We start from the raw sequence: 24490 nt of genomic DNA on the forward strand, positions 1-24490 counted from the left end.
AGTGTGCACAGGAGGAGCAGCTAAATACATGCACCTTCATTTTTGGATAATACCCAAAAGGACCAGAGTGTAATAGATTGCCAGAGAAGCTGCAGAGTATGTTACAGCACCAATGCCAAGCTATAGGGTCGGTTTTCTAGCTGGCATGCAGCATCTGTATCATGGTTAAAGCTAGCCTCACAAATGTGTTTAAAAGTTGAGACAGTGATTCAAGTTTGATCAGCTGAATGCAGACAGGCATTGAAATCAGGTATTGCAGCTTGTGTTGAACAAATCTGTAATATCCTTGAAATATTTACCTTTCAATAAGCATTTAAGGAAACGCTCATGCACTCAAGTGGGAATTGTATCGCATCAAGTTCCACTTCATGGCCACTGTGGATCCACCTTCAGTACTTATTGCTACGTGATTGATGAGCACAGGTTCAACACAATCAATAATTGCAAAGGCCCTTTATTTGCGTATGAACCGAGTGTCACTAAATGAATAAGTATAGTGACTTGTCGGTGTCACCACTGATATTGATACAAGCAGATAACTGTCCCTGCAGCAATTTTTGAGGGTGACACGATTACTGGAGCAAAAAAAAATCTTGTTGGCCATGCAGTGGTGCAAGCATCATGTGAGTAAATATGGTAACGCTCAAGCATCCAGATTTGTTATCTTATGGACTGGCAGTCAAGAGCACTGAATATAATAGCCAACACACATATTTAGTGTGCAAAAATGACACTTTTTGACAATCATTGTACTAGATTGCACTTGACATCAGTTCCTATCTTCCAGTCATGCATCTGTCATTGCCGAGCACATTCGTTGCGATGCTGTTGTGCCGTGGCGGTTTGTTTGCAATCGTAAGACAGATTGCATGCACTTATGTTTGCTTGAGGTACCATGTTAAGGACATGGCTAAAGGAAAACTCTTCAGAAGTGTGTCGAATATACCTTAAGGAACTTGTGAGACCAACATAAACTTGGCACAGATCGATAAGCTAGATAAGCGATTGCTTTGACCGAAGACAAAAACGCAACAGGGCTTGTTGCAAGCTATCACACGCATCAAAATTATAAATTACCCTGCATCGTCTACCAATTATGTGTTGCTTCATTACATGTAAGCCTACAGATTACTTGACATGCAATTACTCTACCAGAGGATGGGTGTGAAAAGCGATACTGTGCAGAAATTGCCATCTAGCAGCGCCGTTGTGCTCGGCAATGTTAAATGGGGTGTCCGTTGCAGATCCAACAGCATTCTTTCCCGCATGCTACGTGCTTGTACCCGGTATCCATGGCAGGACTTGCTTTGTTGCCAGGCCAGCTGGGGGTTTGTATTCAAAAGGCTTGGCGGGTTGATCTCAAAGGCAAGCCGTGTTGGCCACGTGCAACTATTCATGTTCTTCAACTTTTTAAATATCAACTCCACTCCACGATATGTTGAATATAAAAGTTGGAAGTGCTGGAAACAACTTGCGTGTGATGAAATGACGCCCCACAGGTGAACATTATTTAGATTGAGGTATTATTCTACAAAGCTGTAGTTGTAAATCATACTCTTTCATGTACTCACACTCATCTGTATTTTATACTTTGCAAACAATACATCCCTCCGTTTGGCCTTACTTCATTTGATGTCCCTGTCACTTGACTCGCACCTGAATATTGCTCAAATCATCACTTCGACACCATCGACAAGCGTCAGTCAGGCTGTCAACAGCTTGGTCATCTGACATCGATGCACTGGTGGATCTAGTGGGCTCCCCTCCCCGGTCAAGACATGCCGACTGACAGTATTGAGTGTGCAGCAAGTCCTCCCTTTACCTTTTTATGGCTCCCAACTCTGTGGATCCTCCCCTGCATCGATGTCCTCAGCAATGGTTGTATCGTATCCCAGAGTTCTGCACTAGTTGATGTTCATGCAACACATGTTTAGGCACATGTATGCCAGTGTGTAATCTGAACAGTTTACATGTGAGTTCAGAACTTATATTTATGTTATATTATTTCTACAGGTTCCAGGTTCTACAACTCGTGATGAACCAATCCGTGGAGGTAAAAAAAAAAAAAAAACAAGCATGATCTTGATCTTTAATTTGCTCATCCTGGCTTCTTCTGGCGAGGGGCCGAGTGCGTGTGCCACTCCAATGATTGCCTTTTGGACTCCGGGTCATATTCAAATAGCACCCAATCTCGTCACCTGTAATAATGTTGTCCAAAAATTTTCAATCACGTTTGCAAATGTCGAGGTTTTCTTGGCACGTTTCAACGTGGCGGGACTTTTGGTCGTCACCGAGCACTTTTGGAACCATTTTCGCACATCCTTCTGCATGCCGATATCGTTTGTAACGATTTCATGAACTTGAGTTTTCGGAATGTTTAACATCTCGGCCATTAAACGAACACTTAATCGTCGGTCTGAGTTTAACAGTTCCCTCACTCGTGTCATTGTCGGCCGTGGTGGTCGTGGATGGCCGTCCGGCTCGGTCCTAGTCTTCGACCTTTTTCCGGCCTTCCACAAAGGCCTTGTGCCACCGAAACAGTTGCCGATCTAAAAGGGCATGTTCTACCAGTTTCAACCGGTTAGACTGCGCTCTGACGTAGTCGCGTCACAATAAATTAACTGACATTATTTTCAGGACAGACCCTGTATATGCTCTACAAATGCATCTTTGAAGTATCTTATTGCATACAATATGCAATGAGATACTTGGATGAACTTGCAAACACTTAAGATCACACTTTGAAAGTAAATGTTTAAAGTCTACCCTAATGCTCAAATTTAAAAGATTCACCCATTTTTGTATGCCTTTGGGCCCAAGCTTTCATTAGTCCGAGTTAACTTTCAGAAAAACTTAGGCCTGGTACAAGCATTAATATTAGTCCTACTCTGCTTACTTGGAAACAGCTATACTTCACAATAGCAGCATGTTCATTGGGCTGCCTGGTCCATCTTGTCACATAGCAGAATTTTTTAACAGGCACGACACGGGACGACGAAAAAGATGCACATGGCAGAGTGCCTGCACCTCTGCCTCTTTTCTTCATCCTGTGTCACATCGTTCGCCAATTCTGCTTTTGACATGGCTTACCAATGTTCACCCCATGTTGTCTAAAGAGGGCCCAGTAAAGTGTAATTATGTATATCGATAACTGCTTATTCACTTTAAAGGGGCCCTGAACCACTTTTCATCGAAGTGGAGAGACCACTTGAAGTGAAATAGGTTATTTCAGCAATGCTTTGCCACAAAAAGTATTTCAATGCATTCAGCAGAAGCGGAGTTATTGGCAATCAAACACGGCCTCCGCTGCGCTCCCCTCCATTCTTCAATGACGAAAAGTACTCCCGTAGCCCAGAAGCCCTGCTAGCGTTACCGTAAAAGTTGGCTAACAGACATCTTGACAAGAACTGAAGACTTGTATTAGACATTCTCTTAAATTTTCGTGGCAGCGGCTAGAGTAACACGAGGTTTGTCCACAATTTATTTGAAATGAGGCGCAGACACCAGAAAAACATTTATATTGTCGGGTAGAGTGATTCACAGGTTGTTTTTTCCAGATGTGAACCATAGGAATAGTGTAGCACAGCCAGATTGGTCGACTAGTGCACTTTGCTTAGAGCAATCAATTGAATGCCACCGGTCAATATTACTCTGTATATAAAACAAGATTCTGTATTGTATGCCGATGTCACCTCTGCATGAAACACATCACTGTCGAGAAAACTTTGCCCTGCTGGGTCTCCTGCAAACTGAAATAGTTTCTCGCAGGGAAACATTTTTGTCAGTGATGCTGCGGTTCAGGCAGAGATGACATCCTGTTATCAGTTACAGCCGGCAGAATAGCATTACACAAGTATACGAAACAGAATGCTGTGCTACAATGAATTCTTAAAAATATCGATTCACATCTGGAAAAGTACTCTGCACACCACTCTATCCAGCAATACAAATATTTCCCAACGTCAGTGCTTCATTTAAACGTAAATTGTAACTTACTTTGGGGGTGTCCCTTGTTAAGTATTGCCAGTTCTTTGGCATACCCTCCATTAGTGAATCCCTTGCATATTGCATGTTACCAGAACTGAAGGATAAATTAGAATATACTGTCATTTTTTTTTTTTTTTTAGACACTGTTGCGAAAGCCAAGCAGCCACGAAGGTTCCATGGGTGGTGCCGTGCCAAGAGGAGGAGATATCCAGAGAGATCAAAAAACTGTTTTATATACAAATTTACATGTGGTATTTTACAAGAAGGGCTTCATGATATTGGAGCAGTCTACATGCTAACATCTTTGCACGTAGTAGCGTTTACATCTCCAAGCATTCAACATAGAGCGTCTTCACAACACTCAAGTCCCATTGTTTTATCCCTTTCGTTTCCTCTCCTTCACTCGACGAGGCAATGCACTTTAGTTCTTAGCCAATCACCATCTTGGACCAGGTCGCCATATCCCGAACATGATGTGCCATCGTTTCCCGCTGGGCTCCGCCTCCAATCTTGCCAGGTCGCCCCCGAACACAGGCAGCAGTCGACACCTTGGGAACCGAACGTTGATCTGGCTCCCACAGGATTGGTAGATGCTGACCTTTGCAAGAGTCGCCTCTCCGTAGCGGGCAGTTCACGGAAGCCACCATTTCCAGGGGTCGGTGGCTGTTGTCTCGAAAGGGCTCCAGGTTGGCGCGTCGCAGTCGGCGCCGGGACTAGTCGTAGTTCGGGTGGCGCTGGTATTCACGGAAACACACCAAGGGTCTCTCGTTGCCGTTTCAGCTATGCACGAGGCCGAGGACCCATTGCCGTTCCGGGGACTAATTGCTCATACCATCAGTCCCAGGTGACCGACGGTGACACTTCCCGGCCGCGAGAACGACAAGCGTGAAGTGCACTTGATATGTTCACGCCTGTCGATGAGGCAAGCAAAAATCTGCACCGAGGAAGAAAAAAAAAAAAGGACAAGGAAATCAGAATGTGCAAATTGGAACTTCAATTAGCAATATGTGCCAAGCAAGAATTTTTCCTCACATTAAAAATAAATTTAAGCCCTCCTTTGTCTTAAAGTACCGGTGTCCTTAAGGTATGTATGTGATGATGCTTAATTACTAGTAAATTTCCTGGCACATAGTTATTAAAATGCAGAGCAGAGTCAGACAGAGAAGTGCCTTCAAATTAATATAGTAGGGTGTTTAGTGGCTAAAAAGGCCACTTATGAACTTGGCAAACAGTCTGAAAGCCTCTCTGCAAATAATAATCAGTTTAAAACAGTTAACCATTTTGCACGTGAACAATCTGCTATCTTGATTAGCAAGTTATATCGCATGTAAATTAGACCGAAACCAAGTTTTGGCATTTTGCACTGTCTAGCTGCCCCCCCCCCCCCCCCTTTTTTTTTCATACTTAAGCATGACATATTACAGGTTAAGCAGGCAACACATGTATCACAATGCAGTGCTTCTGGGGTTGGGTCAATCACTTTTGTTGATTTATTTTCATGAGACCCTAATTGGCTTCGGGCATACCGCACCACCAATAATGCGCCAACCTTGGATGAAACCTCATACAAAATTGGAAGAATCTCATGTGATCAACGAGTACATTGCCCCCTGTCTTAGGGTGTGAACATACTGTTTGCACCCGAAAGTGCAAAGCGATTTGTAGAGGTTGCAAGTTCGTCAGTGCATCCATAGCCTCAGATAATTCTGAGCATCTGCACTGACTAGCAGTTCATAGAGAGTTTGATAGGGTCCCCAAACGTTTTGGGGCCCCAAAGAAATTGCGTCGACACCACTGCGCATGCGCAAAACGCAAACTGCGTTTGGGTTTTGTAGTGGGCAGGCTATTTCACTGATTTAGCGGGAGCCCCAAAGCTTTGCGTCAACAAACATGGTGGCACCCATCGAAGTGACGGCTCGAACCGAGTACCCAAACGACTCGATTCATGGTAACGCGTGAAGTTCGTAAGCTAAGAGAAGTTACTGCGGTTATCGCTTTCTCTCAACTAACGTTTGTAATGATATTGATTAATTAGACGCCGCTAATTCCGAATTCGATTGTCGATTTCTTGGCTGGTAGGCCTAATGTGGATTAGCTTGGCTGGTGAAGGCACGTGAAGTTGGTTACTCAAAATTAAGTGCAACAAATCGCTTGCTACTAATAGAATAACCTTTCAATTGTAATTAAACGCAAAACCCAAAAGCCAAAATTACTCTTGCTATCATAAATGGTATAGTTTATTTTAATATGTATAATAGTTCTTTGACGACGTGGTAGCGCTGCAAATGCAAGACGCTATTCGCAACCGAAAGCCCTACTCTAAAACTCTTCACTAATGCCCCAACGCTAACCACCCGCACAACTCTTTGGGGGCCCTATTCTAAACTCTAATAGCTACTACACACAAAAACTATTTCAGGTAATGGTCCACCTAGCGAAAGGTGAAACATGACAGAGGGCCAAGAAAAACAAGTTGCTAAATTCTGATAACACCTCGGATTGATATTACTGAAATAGATGACAAAAAAAAAAAAAAAAAAGCAGCACGGGTAAAATTAGATTTATGAAAAATTTTGCAAAGCAGCTCTGCAACACTGCTGGAACCCGCAGCATCATGCGTGTGCTACACCGACAGGCAAGAACACAATCTCAGACAATGCGCCATCGCACGTCATTGTTCGAATCCCCTCAGAGTAAGGTGACTAGTCCGCACAACCTACCTACGATGATTCTTCGGCAGGCGCCACCCAAGCACTGATGGTGGTACAGCCAAATTGAACTTTGTCTTGTATGGAAACCTTGGCCCATGTTTTATCAATCCAAGCAGCAAAACATACATCCTGCAGCACACACAAGATACGAAAATGAGACTCCTCGTTGATGCTGTACAGCAAATTCCTGTGAAGAAACTAATCACAGAAAACCTTTTACAATACAAAACTCATCACATACTGGCTTGGAACAGATTTGCACATTGGGAAAGCAAGTGCAACGTACACTGTTGTAGCAAAATTTTACTCATGTATGAAATACTGGTGAATCATGACACAACAGAGTTAATTTGAGAGTTCTTACACAGTACTGACGACCTACAGTTGAGTTTTGGAAGGCTTAGGAAAACAAAGTAGTAGAAGTAAACCGTGTACACTGTGCTGAGAAACAATAGTGCAGCCGATTAGGGACCAGTGTAATTTTCTTTTTTTTTTTTGTAATGCTCGTTTGCTAATGCTAGGTATTTTACCGTGAAGTGCTCCCTGGTCTTAACCCACATACACTACGAGGATCAGAGAGGGGTAAAGTACATTGGCTTACACTGATCTAATGATGAGGTCCCGCCCATCCAGCTGGCGCTCAGACACCAAGATGTCCCGCCGTCTAAACAGTGAGAAGAACAAAATAAGAGATCAGGTCAGTTGAAAGCCAGATAAGCAATTACAAATGAGGTGAATCACGGTTATTCATTAAACGACAAGTAGTCCTGATTGCACTCACAGATAAAACATGTACTAAGCTACAAGTTTTTGCAGCTTAGTCGTAAAAAAAAAAAAGAAAAAAAAACTACAATTTTGCATCAGCCACCGATTGCATTTGACAATGCATAGAAGTAGAGTGTACTAGACAATGGTTCTAGTACATTCTACATAGAAGTAAGCATTGTGGTGGGAACGCTACAGCCCAAACAGCATGAGAGCGATTTTGTGCGCGACGGCTTTGAGCGACGAAACCGGCCATCGCGCGAGCAGATCGCTAGTCTTGTCGCTCGGATCTGGAAATCTAGAATTCGTCGCCCGGAAGTGCTATGAGCGACTAGCCAATAGCGCGAAGCCGGAACTGAAATTACTGAATATACATCAGTCAAGTACTACCGCTTGTCGCACGGGACGAGCGAACGACTAGATTTTGTTATGTGCAAGAATAACGTAGTGCAAAACGTTTAGAAATATTATTCTCTTTACGCTAAAACACATGAACTTAAATTAATAAAGCACGCGTCACGCCAGTTTCGGCGAGTACTTGCTGCCCTCACACCGGCAACACGAGGAGACGTCGCTAGCCTCGTCGCTCGCATACGACTTGTAGGCGACGAGCGAACGCGACAGCAATCTCTATATCGCGTCGCTTGTCGCTGTCGCGCGCAAGATCGCCTGCATGCGGTTTATACTTACAAGCTGTATAGTGACATGCGCGTGCGCAATGCTACAGTGTAACGTACCCAGGCAAGAACAAAAGAACACAAGATAGGGCGAGTACAGTCTGGCTCATGATTGTGATCAGAGTATCCTCGCTGAATGCACTCCCTTCGGTTGTTTCATGCTACGTTAACCACAAAGACTATAAACATGCAGAACCCGCGTATAAAAAATCTGACAAAAACCAACAAGGCAGTAGAGCCCAACCTTCAATGTTAACACCTAAAAAAAATTCGGACATTGTTGACGAAAAACAAAGTGCAAAGTATTTCACTACCTGAAAAAGTGCTATCGAATGTGCGACGTACAAGGCGGATCGAGAACGAAGGTAGCGAACGCAGACCCGCCATTGTGGTAGTAAGCCGTCGGCGAAAAAACGCAATACAGCCGAAGTCACAAACCACTGATGAAAAACTGTTGTATCGGCGTGGCGGCCATGCATGCCACGCCAGGCACGCGGGAAACTTACAGACACATTGACCTAAGGAAGTCTGGGACAGGATAATAAGACGAACTCGTTTGGAAACAAGTCCTTATATAGGCGGCGTAGTTGCAAACAGCGTCCCCTGGGTGCGGATTCTGTGGGTTTCAAAACCGAAACCGTTACATCACACAAAACATGGCAAACAGCGTCGGCACAGCTAGTTGATATCAAATAAATGTATAGAACAGCTTAGAACAGCACACAACTAGCGCAATGTACGAACTACGAACGAGACATTGCTTGCGTACGCCAGCGACCGTTTTTTTTTTTCTTCCTCCATGGTTTTTTCTAGAGTGTACTATTATAGACAATGGTCGAGTGGGCCGAACAAACGTTACACTGTAGCCGAACTATAGTGCCTAGACTATACTGGCTAGTGTGCCAACCGCAGCCTCCCGAGTGGCACCGTTTGCAATGAATGTCGGCCGCTGCCGCTAGGAGCGCTGCAGTGCGGCTGTGTGCTCCTAGTGTGCGAACAAAGAAGGTTAGAAGATAATCTGTTCTCATTGACACAGTGTATTGAAATAGCAGAAAAGGAACACAGGCCCCTATGGCTTGCCTTTCTGATATCAAGGGAGCCTATGACAGTGTAATCCAAAAGGATTTGTGGGACATACTGGGCACTCTAGAGGTGGAAGATGGAGTAAGAAATCTTTTAAAAGATATCTATAAAGTAACAGGGTGCTTATAAAATGGGAAAACAAGGTATCTGGGCCTATAGAGATACAGCAGGGGCTTAGGCAGGGGTGCCCTCTGTCACCTCTGTTGTTCATGCTGTATTTACAAGGATTAGAGAAAAAATTAGAGAGGAGCGGACTTGGCTTCAACCTTTCCTATTTCAAGCAGGGAGAATGGATTAAACAGTCATTACCAGGACTGATGTATGCAGATGACATTGTACTTATGGCTGACAGCAAGGAAGACTTGCAGAGATTAATGGACATCTGTGGTAAAGAGGGAGATAGCTTAGGTTTGAAGTTTAGTAAAGAAAAATCGGCAGTCATGACTTTTAATGATAATCAGGCAGCGAGCATAGGATACAGGAGGTTACGCTGGAGGTGGTGGATAAGTACAAATATCTTGGAGTGTGGATAAACAATGGGGCTGAGTACCTAACGGAACATGAAAATATGTGACGGCTAAAGGTAGCAGAAATGCAGCTGTGATGAAAAATAGGGCACTGTGGAATTACAATAGGTACGAAGTGGTGAGAGGCATTTGGAAGGGTGATGGTCCCTAGTTTGACTTTCGGCAATGCGGTCCTGTGCATGGATCAGAGGTTCGAGCAAGGTTGGAAGTTAAGCAGCGAGGGGTAGGTAGACTGGCTCTGGGAGCAGACGGAAATACACCAAATCAGGGGTACAGGGTGACATGGATGGACGTCATTCGAGGGCAGGGAAGCCAGCAGCAAGATAGAATTTGAGGAGCGATTGAGAGAGATGGCAGAAAAGCGGTGGGCAAGGAGAGTTTTCAGTTATTTGTACATGAGGAATGTTGATACAAAATGGAGGAAGCTGACCAGAAAACTGTCAATCAAATATTGGACTGCAGGAGGGGTGCAAATCAGGAAACAGCAGTTAAGAAAAAGGTTAAGGAAACAGAGAGGGGTCTGTGGAAAACAGGGATGCAGACGAAATCAGCACTGGGCACATACCGAACTTTCAAGCAAGAAATTGCCAAAGAAATATCTACGATAATTCTAGGGGAAGCTCTTTGTTGTTTGAAGCCAGGACGGGAGTATTGCGGACTAAGATGTACCGAGTCAAGTACCAAGGTATAGACACGTTGTGCTGTGCGTGTGGAGAAGAAGAGGAAACGGCTGAACACCTCATACTTTTCTGTAAGGGGCTTAACCCTACAGTGCAAGGCAACGGGCTGATTTTTTCAAAGCATTGGGGTTTAGGGACAGTGAAGGCAAAATAGACTTTAAGCGGGTAGAAATAACCAAACAGAGGTTATCTGATTGGTGGATAAATTAAGGCAGGGGTGAAATTTCACCCACCACAAAGTACAAATTATCTTAATAGTCATGGCTAGGTGGCGTATGTCACCGCCCGATTTAAAGGGTTCAGCCTCATCCATCCATCCATCCATCGTGCTGTCATTTATGATCACTGACAAGATCAGAAGAAAGGGGAGCCAATGGTTGTCAGAAGTAAACAAAAGGGATAGAAAAGCAGTGAAGAAATTTTGGAAACATCTCAACTCCTTGAGTAATAAGACTAGCCTAGAGCAAAGATTTATAGTTACTGCTCAAGGTGTTCGGCTAGAAGGAGATGAGGCAATGGAACATATAAGAACAATGATGACAGAAAAATTTAAAGAACGAAACATAGCATGTGCTCAATCAGGTGAGGATAGACTAGTCAGTGCAGTGGCTCCACTGGCACAAAGCGAGTGGGAAAGGGCAGAGAAGAGGGTTCCTAGTAGCACGTCGACAGGTCCTGATGGCATCCCAATTATGTTGATAAAGACATTGGGCCCAAAATCTAAGAAAGCATTAAGAGAGGCAGTGAGAAAAATGATAATGGACGGAAACGCCCCCGACGGGTGGAGACTGAGCAGGATGAGCATGATATAAGGGAAAGGGCGACAAAGCCGGCATAAACAACTACCGTCCCATAACAGTGACGTCAGTGGTTTACAGGGTGGTGATGCAGATTATAAAGGACAGACTGCAGGCACGGGTGGAGAGCGAGGAGGTGCTGGGGGAACTACAAAATGGGTTCCGAAAACAAAGAAGGTTAGAAATAATCTGTTCTCATTGCACAGTGTATTGAAATAGCAGAAAGGAACACAGGCCCCTATGGCTTGCCTTTCTGGATATCAAGGGAGCCTATGACAGTGTAATCCAAAAGGATTTGTGGCATACTGGGCACTCTAGAGGTGGAAGATGGAGTAAGAAATCTTTTAAAAGATATCTATAAAAGTAACAGGGTGCTTATAAAATGGGAAAACAAGGTATCTGGGCCTATAGAGATACAGCAGTGGATATGGATGGATGGATGAGGCTGAACCCTTTAAATCGGGCGGTGGCATACGCCACCTAGCCATGACCATTAACATAATTTGTACTTGTGGTGGGTGAAATTTCACCCCTGCCTTAATTTTATCCACCAATCAGATAACCTCTGCTTGGTCATTTCTACCCGCTTAAAGTCTATTTTGCCTTCACTGTCCCTAAACCCCAATGCTTTGAAAAAATCAGCCCCGTGCCTTGCATTGTAGGGTTAAGACCCTTACAGAAAAGTATGAGGGTTCAGCCGTTTCCTCTTCTTCTCCACGCACAGCACAACGTGTCTATACCTTGGTACTTGACTCGGTACATCTTAGTCCGCAATACTCCCGTCCTGGCTTCAAACAACAAAGAGCTTCCCCTAGAATTATCGTAGATATTTTCTTTGGCAATTTCTTGCTTGAAAGTTCGGTATGTGCCCAGTGCTGATTTCGTCTGCATCCCTGTTTTCCACAGACCCCTCTCTGTTTCCTTAACCTTTTTCTTAACCGCTGTTTCCTGGTTTGCACCCCTACTGCAGTCCAAATTTGATTGACAGTTTTCTGGTCATGATGAGCTTCCTCCATTTTGTATCAACATTCCTCATGTACAAATAACTGAAAACTCTCCTTGCCCACCGCTTTTCTGCCATCTCTCTCAATCGCTCCTCAAATTCTATCTTGCTGCTGGCTTCCCTGCCCTCGAATGACGTCCATCCCATGTCACCCTGTACCCCCTGATTTGGTGTATTTCCGTGTGCTCCCAGAGCCAGTCTACCTACCCCTCGCTGCTTAACTTCCAACCTTGCTCGAACCTCTGATCTCATGCACAGGACCGCATGCCGAAAGTCAAACTAGGGACCATCACCCCTTTCTAAATCCCTCTCACCACTTCTACCTATTGTAATTCCACAGTGCCCTATTTTCATCACAGCTGCATTTCTGCTACCTTTAGCCGTCACATATTTTTCATGTTCCGTTAGGTACTCCCCCATTGTTTATCCACACTCCAAGATATTGTACTTATCCACCACCTCCAGCGTAACCTCTGTATCCTATGCTCGCTGCCCTGATTATCATTAAAAGTCATGACTGCCGATTTTTCTTTACTAAACTTCAAACCTAAGCTATCTCCCTCTTTACCACAGATGTCCATTAATCTCTGCAAGTCTTCCTTGCTGTCAGCCATAAGTACAATGTCATCTGCATACATCAGTCCTGGTAATGACTGTTTAATCCATTCTCCCTGCTTGAAATAGGAAAGGTTGAAGCCAAGTCCGCTCCTCTCTAATTTTTCTCTAATCCTTGTAATACAGCATGAACAACAGAGGTGACAGAGGGCACCCCTGCCTAAGCCCCTGCTGTATCTCTATAGGCCCAGATACCTTGTTTTCCCATTTTATAAGCACCCTGTTACTTTATAGATATCTTTTAAAAGATTTCTTACTCCATCTTCCACCTCTAGAGTGCCCAGTATGTCCCACTAATCCTTTTGGATTACACTGTCATAGGCTCCCTTGATATCCAGAAAGGCAAGCCATAGGGGCCTGTGTTTCTTTTCTGCTATTTCAATACACTGTGTCAATGAGAACAGATTATCTTCTAACCTTCTTTGTTTTCGGAACCCATTTTGTAGTTCCCCCAGCACCTCCTCGCTCTCCACCCATGCCTGCAGTCTGTCCTTTAAATCTGCATCACCACCCTGTAAACCACTGACGTCACTGTTATGGGACGGTAGTTGTTTATGTCGGCTTTGTCCCCCTTTCCCTTATATTCATGCTCATCCTGCTCAGTCTCCACCCGTCAGGGGCTTTACCGTCCATTATCATTTTGCTCACTGCCTCTCTTAATGCTTTCTTAGATTTTGGGCCCAATGTCTTTATCAACATAATTGGGATGCCATCAGGACCTGTCGACGTGCTACTAGGAACCCTCTCTCTGCCCTTTCCCACTCACTTTGTGCCAGTGGAGCCACTGCACTGACTAGTCCATCCTCACCTGATTGAGCACATGCTATGTTTCGTTCTTTAAATTTTTCTGTCATCATTGTTCTTATATGTTCCATTGCCTTCCATTGCCAGCAGGGGCTTAGGCAGGGGTGCCCTCTGTCACCTCTGTTGTTCATGCTGTATTTACAAGGATTAGAGAAAAAAATTAGAGAGGAGCGGACTTGGCTTCAACCTTTCCTATTTCAAGCAGGGAGAATGGATTAAACAGTCATTACCAGGACTGATGTATGCAGATGACATTGTACTTATGGCTGACAGCAAGGAAGACTTGCAGAGATTAATGGACATCTGTGGTAAAGAGGGAGATAGCTTAGGTTTGAAGTTTAGTAAGAAAATCGGCAGTCATGACTTTTAATGATAATCAGGGCAGCGAGCATAGGATACAGGAGGTTACGCTGGAGGTGGTGGATAAGTACAAATATCTGGAGTGTGGATAAACAATGGGGCTGAGTACCTAACGGAACATGAAAAATGTAACGGCTAAAGGTATCAGAAATGCAGCTGTGATGAAAATAGGGCACTGTGGATTACAATAGGTATGAAGTGGTGAGAGGGATTTGGAAAGGGGTGTTGTTCCTAGTTTGACAAACTAGAGACCAACACCCCTTTCCAAATCCCTCTCACCACTTCATACCTATTGTAATTCCACAGTGCCCTATTTTTCATCACAGCTGCATTTCTGATACCTTTAGCCGTTACATATTTTTCATGTTCCGTTAGGTACTCAGCCCCATTGTTTATCCACACTCCAAGATATTTGTACTTATCCACCACCTCCAGCGTAACCTCCTGTATCCTATGCTCGCTGCCCTGATTATCATTAAAAGTCATGACTGCCGATTTTTCTTTACTAACTTCAAACCTAAGCTATCTCCCTCTTTACCACAGATGTCCATTAATCTCTGCAAGTCTTCCTTGCTGTCAGCCATAAGTACAATGTCATCTGCATACATCAGTCCTGGTAATGACTGTTTAATCCATTCTCCCTGCTTGAAATAGGAAAGGTTGAAGCCAAGTCCGCTCCTCTCTAATTTTTAATTTTTTCTCTAATCCTTGTAAATACAGCATGAACAACAGAGGTGACAGAGGGCACCCCTGCCTAAGCCCCTGCTGGCAATGGAAGGCAATGGAACATATAAGAACAATGATGACAGAAAAATTTAAAGAACGAAACATAGCATGTGCTCAATCAGGTGAGGATGGACTAGTCAGTGCAGTGGCTCCACTGGCACAAAGTGAGTGGGAAAGGGCAGAGAAGAGGGTTCCTAGTAGCACGTCGACAGGTCCTGATGGCATCCCAATTATGTTGATAAAGACATTGGGCCCAAAATCTAAGGAAGCATTAAGACAGGCAGTGAGCAAAATGATAATGGACGGTAAAGCCCCTGACGGGTGGAGACTGAGCAGGATGAGCATGATATATAAGGGAAAGGGGGACAAAGCCGACATAAACAACTACCGTCCCATAACAGTGACGTCAGTGGTTTACAGGTGGTGATGCAGATTATAAAGGACAGACTGCAGGCATGGGTGGAGAGCGAGGAGGTGCTGGGGGAACTACAAAATGGGTTCCGAAAACAAAGAAGGTTAGAAGATAATCTGTTCTCATTGACACAGTGTATTGAAATAGCAGAAAAGAAACACAGGCCCCTATGGCTTGCCTTCTGGATATCAAGGGAGCCTATGACAGTGTAATCCAAAAGGATTAGTGGGACATACTGGGCACTCTAGAGGTGGAAGATGGAGTAAGAAATCTTTTAAAAGATATCTATAAAAGTAACAGGGTGCTTATAAAATGGGGAAAACAAGGTATCTGGGCCTATAGAGATACAGCAGGGGCTTAGGCAGGGGTGCCCTCTGTCACCTCTGTTGTTCATGCTGTATTTACAAGGATTAGAGAAAAAATTAGAGAGGAGCGGACTTGGCTTCAACCTTTCCTATTTCAAGCAGGGAGAATGGATTAAACAGTCATTACCAGGACTGATGTATGCAGATGACATTGTACTTATGGCTGACAGCAAGGAAGACTTGCAGAGATTAATGGACATCTGTGGTAAAGAGGGAGATAGCTTAGGTTTGAAGTTTAGTAAAGAAAAATCGGCAGTCATGACTTTTAATGATAATCAGGGCAGCGAGCATAGGATACAGGAAGGTTACGCTGGAGGTGGTGGATAAGTACAAATATCTTGGAGTGTGGATAAACAATGGGGCTGAGTACCTAACGGAACATGAAAATATGTGACGGCTAAAGGTAGCAGAAATGCAGCTGTGATGAAAAATAGGGCACTGTGGAATTACAATAGGTACGAAGTGGTGAGAGGGATTTAGAAAGGGGTGATGGTCCCTAGTTTGACTTTCGGCAATGCGGTCCTGTGCATGAGATCAGAGGTTCGAGCAAGGTTGGAAGTTAAGCAGCGAGGGGTAGGTAGACTGGCTCTGGGAGCACACGGAAATACACCAAATCAGGGGGTACAGGGTGACATGGGATGGACGTCATTCGAGGGCAGGGAAGCCAGCAGCAAGATAGAATTTGAGGAGCGATTGAGAGAGATGGCAGAAAAGCGGTGGGCAAGGAGAGTTTTCAGTTATTTGTACATGAGGAATGTTGATACAAAATGGAGGAAGCTCATCATGACCAGAAAACTGTCAATCAAATATTTGGACTGCAGTAGGGGTGCAAACCAGGAAACAGCGGTTAAGAAAAAGGTTAAGGAAACAGAGAGGGGTCTGTGGAAAACAGGGATGCAGACGAAATCAGCACTGGGCACATACCGAACTTTCAAGCAAGAAATTGCCAAAGAAAATATCTACGATAATTCTAGGGGAAGCTCTTTGTTGTTTGAAGCCAGGACGGGAGTATTGCGGACTAAGATGTACCGAGTCAAGTACCAAGGTATAGACACGTTGTGCTGTGCGTGTGGAGAAGAAGAGGAAACGGCTGAACACCTCATACTTTTCTGTAAGGGTCTTAACCCTACAATGCAAGGCAACGGGGCTGATTTTTTCAAAGCATTGGGGTTTAGGGACAGTGAAGGCAAAATAGACTTTAAGCGGGTAGAAATGACCAAGCAGAGGTTATCTGATTGGTGGATAAAATTAAGGCAGGGGTGAAATTTCACCCACCGACAAAGTACAAATTATGTTAATGGTCATGGCTAGGTGGCGTATGCCACCGCCCGATTTAAAGGGTTCAGCCTCATCCATCCATCCATCCATCCCTCCTGCTGTATCTCTATAGGCCCAGATACCTTGTTTTCCCATTTTATAAGCACCCTGTTACTTTTATAGATATCTTTTAAAAGATTTCTTACTCCATCTTCCACCTCTAGAGTGCCCAGTATGTCCCACAAATCCTTTTGGATTACACTGTCATAGGCTCCCTTGATATCCAGAAAGGCAAGCCATAGGGCCTGTGTTCCTTTTCTGCTATTTCAATACACTGTGTCAATGAGAACAGATTATCTTCTAACCTTCTTTGTTTCGGAACCCATTTTGTAGTTCCCCCAGCACCTCCTCGCTCTCCACCCGTGCCTGCAGTCTGTCCTTTATAATCTGCATCACCACCCTGTAAACCCACTGACGTCACTGTTATGGGACGGTAGTTGTTTATGCCGGCTTTGTCGCCCTTTCCCTTATATATCATGCTCATCCTGCTCAGTCTCCACCCGTCGGGGGCTTTACCGTCCATTATCATTTTTCTCACTGCCTCTCTTAATGCTTTCTTAGATTTTGGGCCCAATGTCTTTATCAACATAATTGGGATGCCATCAGGACCTGTCGACGTGCTACTAGGAACCCTCTTCTCTGCCCTTTCCCACTCGCTTTGTGCCAGTGGAGCCACTGCACTGACTAGTCTATCCTCACCTGATTGAGCACATGCTATGTTTCGTTCTTTAAATTTTTCTGTCATCATTGTTCTTATATGTTCCATTGCCTCATCTCCTTCTAGCCGAACACCTTGAGCAGTAACTATAAATCTTTGCTCTAGGCTAGTCTTATTACTCAAGGAGTTGAGATGTTTCCAAAATTTCTTCACTGCTTTTCTATCCCTTTTGTTTACTTCTGACAACCATTGGCTCCCCTTTCTTCTGATCTTGTCAGTGATCATAAATGACAGCACGATGGCTGGATGGATGGATGGATGAGGCTGAACCCTTTAAATCGGGCGGTGACATACGCCACCTAGCCATGACTATTAAGATAATTTGTACTTTGTGGTGGGTGAAATTTCACCCCTGCCTTAATTTTATCCACCAATCAGATAACCTCTGTTTGGTTATTTCTACCCGCTTAAAGTCTATTTTGCCTTCACTGTCCCTAAACCCCAATGCTTTGAAAAAATCAGCCCCGTTGCCTTGCACTGTAGGGTTAAGCCCCTTACAGAAAAGTATGAGGTGTTCAGCCGTTTCCTCTTCTTCTCCACACGCACAGCACAACGTGTCTATACCTTGGTACTTGACTCGGTACATCTTAGTCCGCAATACTCCCGTCCTGGCTTCAAACAACAAAGAGCTTCCCCTAGAATTATCGTAGATATTTTCTTTGGCAATTTCTTGCTTGAAAGTTCGGTATGTGCCCAGTGCTGATTTCGTCTGCATCCCTGTTTTCCACAGACCCCTCTCTGTTTCCTTAACCTTTTTCTTAACTGCTGTTTCCTGATTTGCACCCCTCCTGCAGTCCAAATATTTGATTGACAGTTTTCTGGTCAGCTTCCTCCATTTTGTATCAACATTCCTCATGTACAAATAACTGAAAACTCTCCTTGCCCACCGCTTTTCTGCCATCTCTCTCAATCGCTCCTCAAATTCTATCTTGCTGCTGGCTTCCCTGCCCTCGAATGACGTCCATCCCATGTCACCCTGTACCCCCTGATTTGGTGTATTTCCGTCTGCTCCCAGAGCCAGTCTACCTACCCCTCGCTGCTTAACTTCCAACCTTGCTCGAACCTCTGATCTCATGCACAGGACCGCATTGCCGAAAGTCAAACTAGGGACCATCACCCCTTTCCAAATGCCTCTCACCACTTCGTACCTATTGTAATTCCACAGTGCCCTATTTTTCATCACAGCTGCATTTCTGCTACCTTTAGCCGTCACATATTTTTCATGTTCCGTTAGGTACTCAGCCCCATTGTTTATCCACACTCCAAGATATTTGTACTTATCCACCACCTCCAGCGTAACCTCCTGTATCCTATGCTCGCTGCCTCTGATTATCATTAAAAGTCATGACTGCCGATTTTTCTTTACTAAACTTCAAACCTAAGCTATCTCCCTCTTTACCACAGATGTCCATTAATCTCTGCAAGTCTTCCTTGCTGTCAGCCATAAGTACAATGTCATCTGCATACATCAGTCCTGGTAATGACTGTTTAATCCATTCTCCCTGCTTGAAATAGGAAAGGTTGAAGCCAAGTCCGCTCCTCTCTAATTTTTTCTGTAATCCTTGTAAATACAGCATGAACAACAGAGGTGACAGAGGGCACCCCTGCCTAAGCCCCTGCTGTATCTCTATAGGCCCAGATACCTTGTTTTCCCATTTTATAAGCACCCTGTTACTTTTATAGATATCTTTTAAAAGATTTCTTACTCCATCTTCCACCTCTAGAGTGCCCAGTATGTCCCACAAATCCTTTTGGATTACACTGTCATAGGCTCCCTTGATATCCAGAAAGGCAAGCCATAGGGGCCTGTGTTCCTTTTCTGCTATTTCAATACACTGTGTCAATGAGAACAGATTATCTTCTAACCTTCTTTGTTCGCACACTAGGAGCACACAGCCGCACTGCAGCGCTCCTAGCGGCAGCGGCCGACATTCATTGCAAACGGTGCCACTCGGGAGGCTGCGGTTGGCACACTAGCCAGTATAGTCTAGGCACTATAGTTCGGCTACAGTGTAACGTTTGTTCGGCCCACTCGACCATTGTCTATAATAGTACACTCTAGAAAAAACCATGGAGGAAGAAAAAAAAAACGGTCGCTGGCGTACGCAAGCAATGTCTCGTTCGTAGGTTCGTACATTGCGCTAGTTGTGTGCTGTTCTAAGCTGTTCTATACATTTATTTGATATCAACTAGCTGTGCCGACGCTGTTTGCCATGTGTTTTGTGTGATGTAACGGTTTCGGTTTTGAAACCCACAGAATCCGCACCCAGGGGACGCTGTTTGCAACTACGCCCGCCTATATAAGGACTTGTTTCCAAAACGAGTTCGTCTTATTATCCTGTCCCAGACTTCCTTAGGTCAATGTGTCTGTAAGTTTCCCGCGTGCCTGGCGTGGCATGCATGGCCGCCACGCCGATACAACAGTTTTGCATCAGTGCTTTGTGACTTCGGCTGTATTGCGTTTTTTCGCCGACGGCTTACTACCACAATGGCGGGGTCTGCGTTCGCTACCTTCGTTCTCGATCCGCCTTTGTACGTCGCACATTCGATAGCACTTTTTCAGGTAAGTGAAATACTTTGCACTTTGTTTTTCGTCAACAATGTCCGAATTTTTTTTAGGTGTTAACATTGAAGGTTGGGCTCTACTGCCTTGTTGGTTTTTGTCAGATTTTTTATACGCGGGTTCTGCATGTTTATAGTCTTTGTGGTTAACGTAGCATGAAACAACCGAAGGGAGTGCATTCAGCGAGGATACTCTGATCACAATCATGAGCCAGACTGTACTCGCCCTATCTTGTGTTCTTTTGTTCTTGCCTGGGTACGTTACACTGTAGCATTGCGCACGCGCATGTCACTATACAGCTTGTAAGTATAAACCGCATGCAGGCGATCTTGCGCGCGACAGCGACAAGCGACGCGATATAGAGATTGCTGTCGCGTTCGCTCGTCGCCTACAAGTCGTATGCGAGCGACGAGGCTAGCGACGTCTCCTCGGTGTTGCCGGTGTGAGGGCAGCAAGTACTCGCCGAAACTGGCGTGACGCGTGCTTTATTAATTTAAGTTCATGTGTTTTAGCGTAAAGAGAATAAATATTTCTAAACGTTTTGCACTACGTTATTATTCTTGCACATAACAAAATCTAGTCGTTCGCTCGTCCCGTGCGACAAGCGGTAGTACTTGACTGATGTATATTCAGTAATTTCAGTTCCGGCTTCGCGCTATTGGCTAGTCGCTCATAGCACTTCCGGGCGACGAATTCTAGATTTCCAGATCCGAGCGACAAGAACTAGCGATCTGCTCGCGCGACGGCCGGTTTCGTCGCTCAAAGCCGTCGCGCACAAAATCGCTCTCATGCTGTTTGGGCTGTAGCGTTCCCACCACAATGCTTACTTCTATGTAGAATGTACTAGAACCATTGTCTAGTACACTCTACTTCTATGCATTGTCAAATGCAATCGGTGGCTGATGCAAAATTGTAGTTTTTTTTTTTCTTTTTTTTTTTTACGACTAAGCTGCAAAAACTTGTAGCTTAGTACATGTTTTATCTGTGAGTGCAATCAGGACTACTTGTCGTTTAATGAATAACCGTGATTCACCTCATTTGTAATTGCTTATCTGGCTTTCAACTGACCTGATGCTCTCTTATTTTGTTCTTCTCACTGTTTAGACGGCGGGACATCTTGGTGTCTGAGCGCCAGCTGGATGGGCGGGACCTCATCATTATGATCAGTGTAAGCCAATGTACTTTACCCTCTCTGATCCTCGCAGTGTATGTGGGTTAAGACCAGGGAGCACTTCACGGTAAAATACCTAGCATTTAGCAAACGAGCATTACAAAAAAAAAAAAGAAAATTACACTGGTCCCTAATCGGCTGCCACTATTGTTTCTCAGCACAGTGTACACGGTTTACTTCTACTACTTTGTTTTCCTAAGCCTTCCAAAACTCAACTGTAGGTCGTCAGTACTGTGTAAGAACTCTCAAATTAACTCTGTTGTGTCATGATTCACCAGTATTTCATACATGAGTAAAATTTTGCTACAACAGTGTACGTTGCACCTTGCTTTCCCAATGTGCAAATCTGTTCCAAGCCAGTATGTGATGAGTTTTGTATTGTAAAAGGTTTTCTGTGATTTAGTTTCTTCACAGGAATTTGCTGTACAGCATCAACGAGGAGTCTCATTTTGTATCTTTGTGTGTGCTGCAGGATGTATGTTTTGCTGCTTGGATTGATAAAACATGGGCCAAGGTTTCCATACAAGAACAAAGTTCAATTTGGCTGTACCACCATCAGTGCTTGGGTGGCGCCTGCGGAATGAATCATCGTAGGTAGGTTGTGCGGACTAGTCAACCTTACTCTGAGGGGATCGAACAATGACGTGCGATGGCGCATTTGTCTGAGATTGTGTTCTTGCCTGTCGGTGTAGCACACGCATGATGCTGCGGGTTCCAGCAGTGTGCAGAGCTGCTTTGCAAAAATTTTTCATAAATCTAATTTTACCCGTGCTGCTTTTTTTTTTTTTGTCATCTATTTCAGTAATATCAATCCGAGGTGTTGTCAGAATTTAGCAACTTGTTTTTCTTGGCCCTCTGTCATGTTTCACCTTTCGCTAGGTGGACCATTACCTGAATAGTTTTTGTGTGTAGTAGCTTATTAGAGTTTTAGAATAGGGCCCCAAAGAGTTGTGCGGGTGTTAGCGTTGGGGCATTTAGTGAAGAGTTTTAGAGTAGGGCTTTCGGTTGCGAATAGCGTCTTGCATTTGCAGCGCTACCACGTCGTCAAAGAAACTATTATAAATATTAAAATAAACTATACCATTTTATGATAGCAAGAGTAATTTTGGCTTTTGTGGTTTTGCGTTTAATTACAATTGAAAGGTTATTCTATTAGTAGCAAGCGATTTGTTGCGCTTAATTTTGAGTAACCAACTTCACGTGCCTTCACCAGCCAAGCTAATCCACATTAGGCCTACCAGCCAAGAAATCGACAATCGAATTCGGAATTAGCGGCATCTAATTAATCAATATTCATTACAAACGTTAGTTGAGAGAAAGCGATAACCGCAGTAACTTCTCTTAGCTTACGAACTTCACGCGTTACCACGAATCGAGTCGTTTGGTACTCGGTTCGAGCCGTCACTTCGATGGGTGCCACCATGTTTGTTGACGCAAAGCTTTTGGGGCTCCCGCTAAATCAGTGAAATAGCCTGCCCACTACAAAACCCAAACGCAGTTTGCGTTTTGCGCATGCGCAGTGGTGTCGACGCAATTTCTTTGGGGCCCCAAAACGTTTGGGGACCCTATTCAACTCTCTATGAACTGCTAGTCAGTGCAGATGCTCAGAATTATCTGAGGCTATGGATGCACTGACGAACTTGCAACCTCTACAAATCGCTTTGCACTTTCTGGTGCAAACAGTATGTTCACACCCCTAAGACAGGGGGCAATGTACTCGTTTGATCACATGAGATTCTTCCAATTTTGTATGAGGTTTCATCCAAGGTGGCGCATTATTGGTGTGCGGTATTGCCCTAAGCCAATTAGGGTCTCATGAAAATAAATCAACAAAAGTGATTGACCCAACCCCAGAAGCACTGCATTGTGATACATGTGTTGCCTGCTTAACCTGTAATATGTCATGCTTAAGTATGAAAAAAAAAGGGGGGGGGGGGGGGGCAGCTAGACAGTGCAAAATGCCAAACTTGGTTTCGGTCTAATTTACATGCGATATAACTTGCTAATCAAGATAGCAGATTGTTCACGTGCAAAATGGTTAACTGTTTTAAACTGATTATTATTTGCAGAGAGGCTTTCAGACTTGTTTGCCAAGTTCATAAGTGCCTTTTTAGCCACTAAACACCCTACTATATTAATTTGAAGGCACTTCTCTGTCTGACTGCTCTGCATTTTAATAACTATGTGCCAGGAAATTTACTAGTAATTAAGCATCATCACATACATACCTTAAGACACCGGTACTTTAAGACAAAGGAGGGCTTAAATTTATTTTTAATGTGAGGAAAAATTCTTGCTTGGCACATATTGCTAATTGAAGTTCCAATTTGCACATTCTGATTTCCTTGTCCTTTTTTTTTTTTTTTCCTCGGTGCAGATTTTGCTTGCCTCATCGACAGGCGTGAACATATCAAGTGCACTTCACGCTTGTCGTTTCTCGTGGCCGGGAAGTGTCACCGTCGGTCACCTGGGACTGATGGATGAGCAATTAGTCCCCAGACTGGAATGGGTCCTCGGCCTCGTGCATAGCTGAAACGGCAACGAGAGACCCTTGGTGTGTTTCCGTGAATTACCAGCGCCACCCGAACTACGACTAGTCCCGGCGCCGACTGCGACGCGCCAACCTGGAGCCCTTTCGAGACAACAGCCACCGACCCCTGGAAATGGTGGCTTCCGTGAACTGCCCGCTACGGAGAGGCGACTCTTGCAAAGGGTCAGCATCTACCAATCCTGTGGGAGCCAGATCAACGTTCGGTTCCCAAGGTGTCGACTGCTGCCTGTGTTCGGGGGCGACCTGGCAAGATTGGAGGCGGAGCCCAGCGGGAAACGATGGCACATCATGTTCGGGATATGGCGACCTGGTCCAAGATGGTGATTGGCTAAGAACTAAAGTGCATTGCCTCGTCGAGTGAAGGAGAGGAAACGAAAGGGATAAAACAATGGGACTTGAGTGTTGTGAAGACGCTCTATGTTGAATGCTTGGAGATGTAAACGCTACTACGTGCAAAGATGTTAGCATGTAGACTGCTCCAATATCGTGAAGCCCTTCTTGTAAAATACCACATGTAAATTTGTATATAAAACAGTTTTTTGATCTCTCTGGATATCTCCTCCTCTTGGCACGGCACCACCCATGGAACCTTCGTGGCTGCTTGGCTTTCGCAACAGTGTCTAAAAAAAAAAAAAAATGACAGTATCTTCTAATTTAT

General features: G+C 44.4%; 1 protein-coding gene and 2 long non-coding RNA genes across 35 annotated transcripts in view; 1 reads left to right on the forward strand and 2 right to left on the reverse strand.

Moving 5' to 3' along the window:
- LOC119437012 (uncharacterized) overlaps positions 1-24490 on the forward strand; it is a 156576-nt gene that overhangs the window by 108058 nt on the left and 24028 nt on the right. For 7 of the 32 annotated variants that reach the window (XR_007464807.1, XR_007464809.1, XR_007464806.1 and 4 more), the window contains one exon: positions 23659-24381. The exons of 20 other annotated variants lie outside the window; for them this stretch is intronic. Coding sequence is in view for 4 of the 12 variants with exons in the window: in XM_049660212.1 (XP_049516169.1) it covers positions 23659-23686 (28 nt within the window). In the remaining 8 variants the exon portion in view is untranslated. Of the gene's footprint in view, positions 1-19883; positions 20111-21214; positions 21279-21753; positions 21876-23658; positions 24382-24490 lie in introns of those variants that run through there. 5 more of the 32 variants (XR_007464812.1, XR_007464816.1, XR_005189178.2 and 2 more) reach the window with 4 other exon arrangements.
- LOC125942114 (uncharacterized) overlaps positions 1-24490 on the reverse strand; it is a 111916-nt gene that overhangs the window by 58371 nt on the left and 29055 nt on the right. The gene's annotated exons all lie outside the window — the stretch shown is intronic.
- The window catches only part of LOC125942113 (uncharacterized), a 64247-nt gene that overhangs the window by 15635 nt on the left and 24122 nt on the right, over positions 1-24490 (reverse strand). The window contains exon 2 of the long non-coding RNA XR_007464817.1: positions 24275-24421. This is a non-coding gene — a long non-coding RNA (uncharacterized LOC125942113). The remainder of the gene's footprint in view (positions 1-24274; positions 24422-24490) is intronic.

Source organism: Dermacentor silvarum, chromosome 1, assembly GCF_013339745.2.
Source record: "Dermacentor silvarum isolate Dsil-2018 chromosome 1, BIME_Dsil_1.4, whole genome shotgun sequence".
NCBI lineage: Eukaryota > Metazoa > Arthropoda > Arachnida > Ixodida > Ixodidae > Dermacentor > Dermacentor silvarum.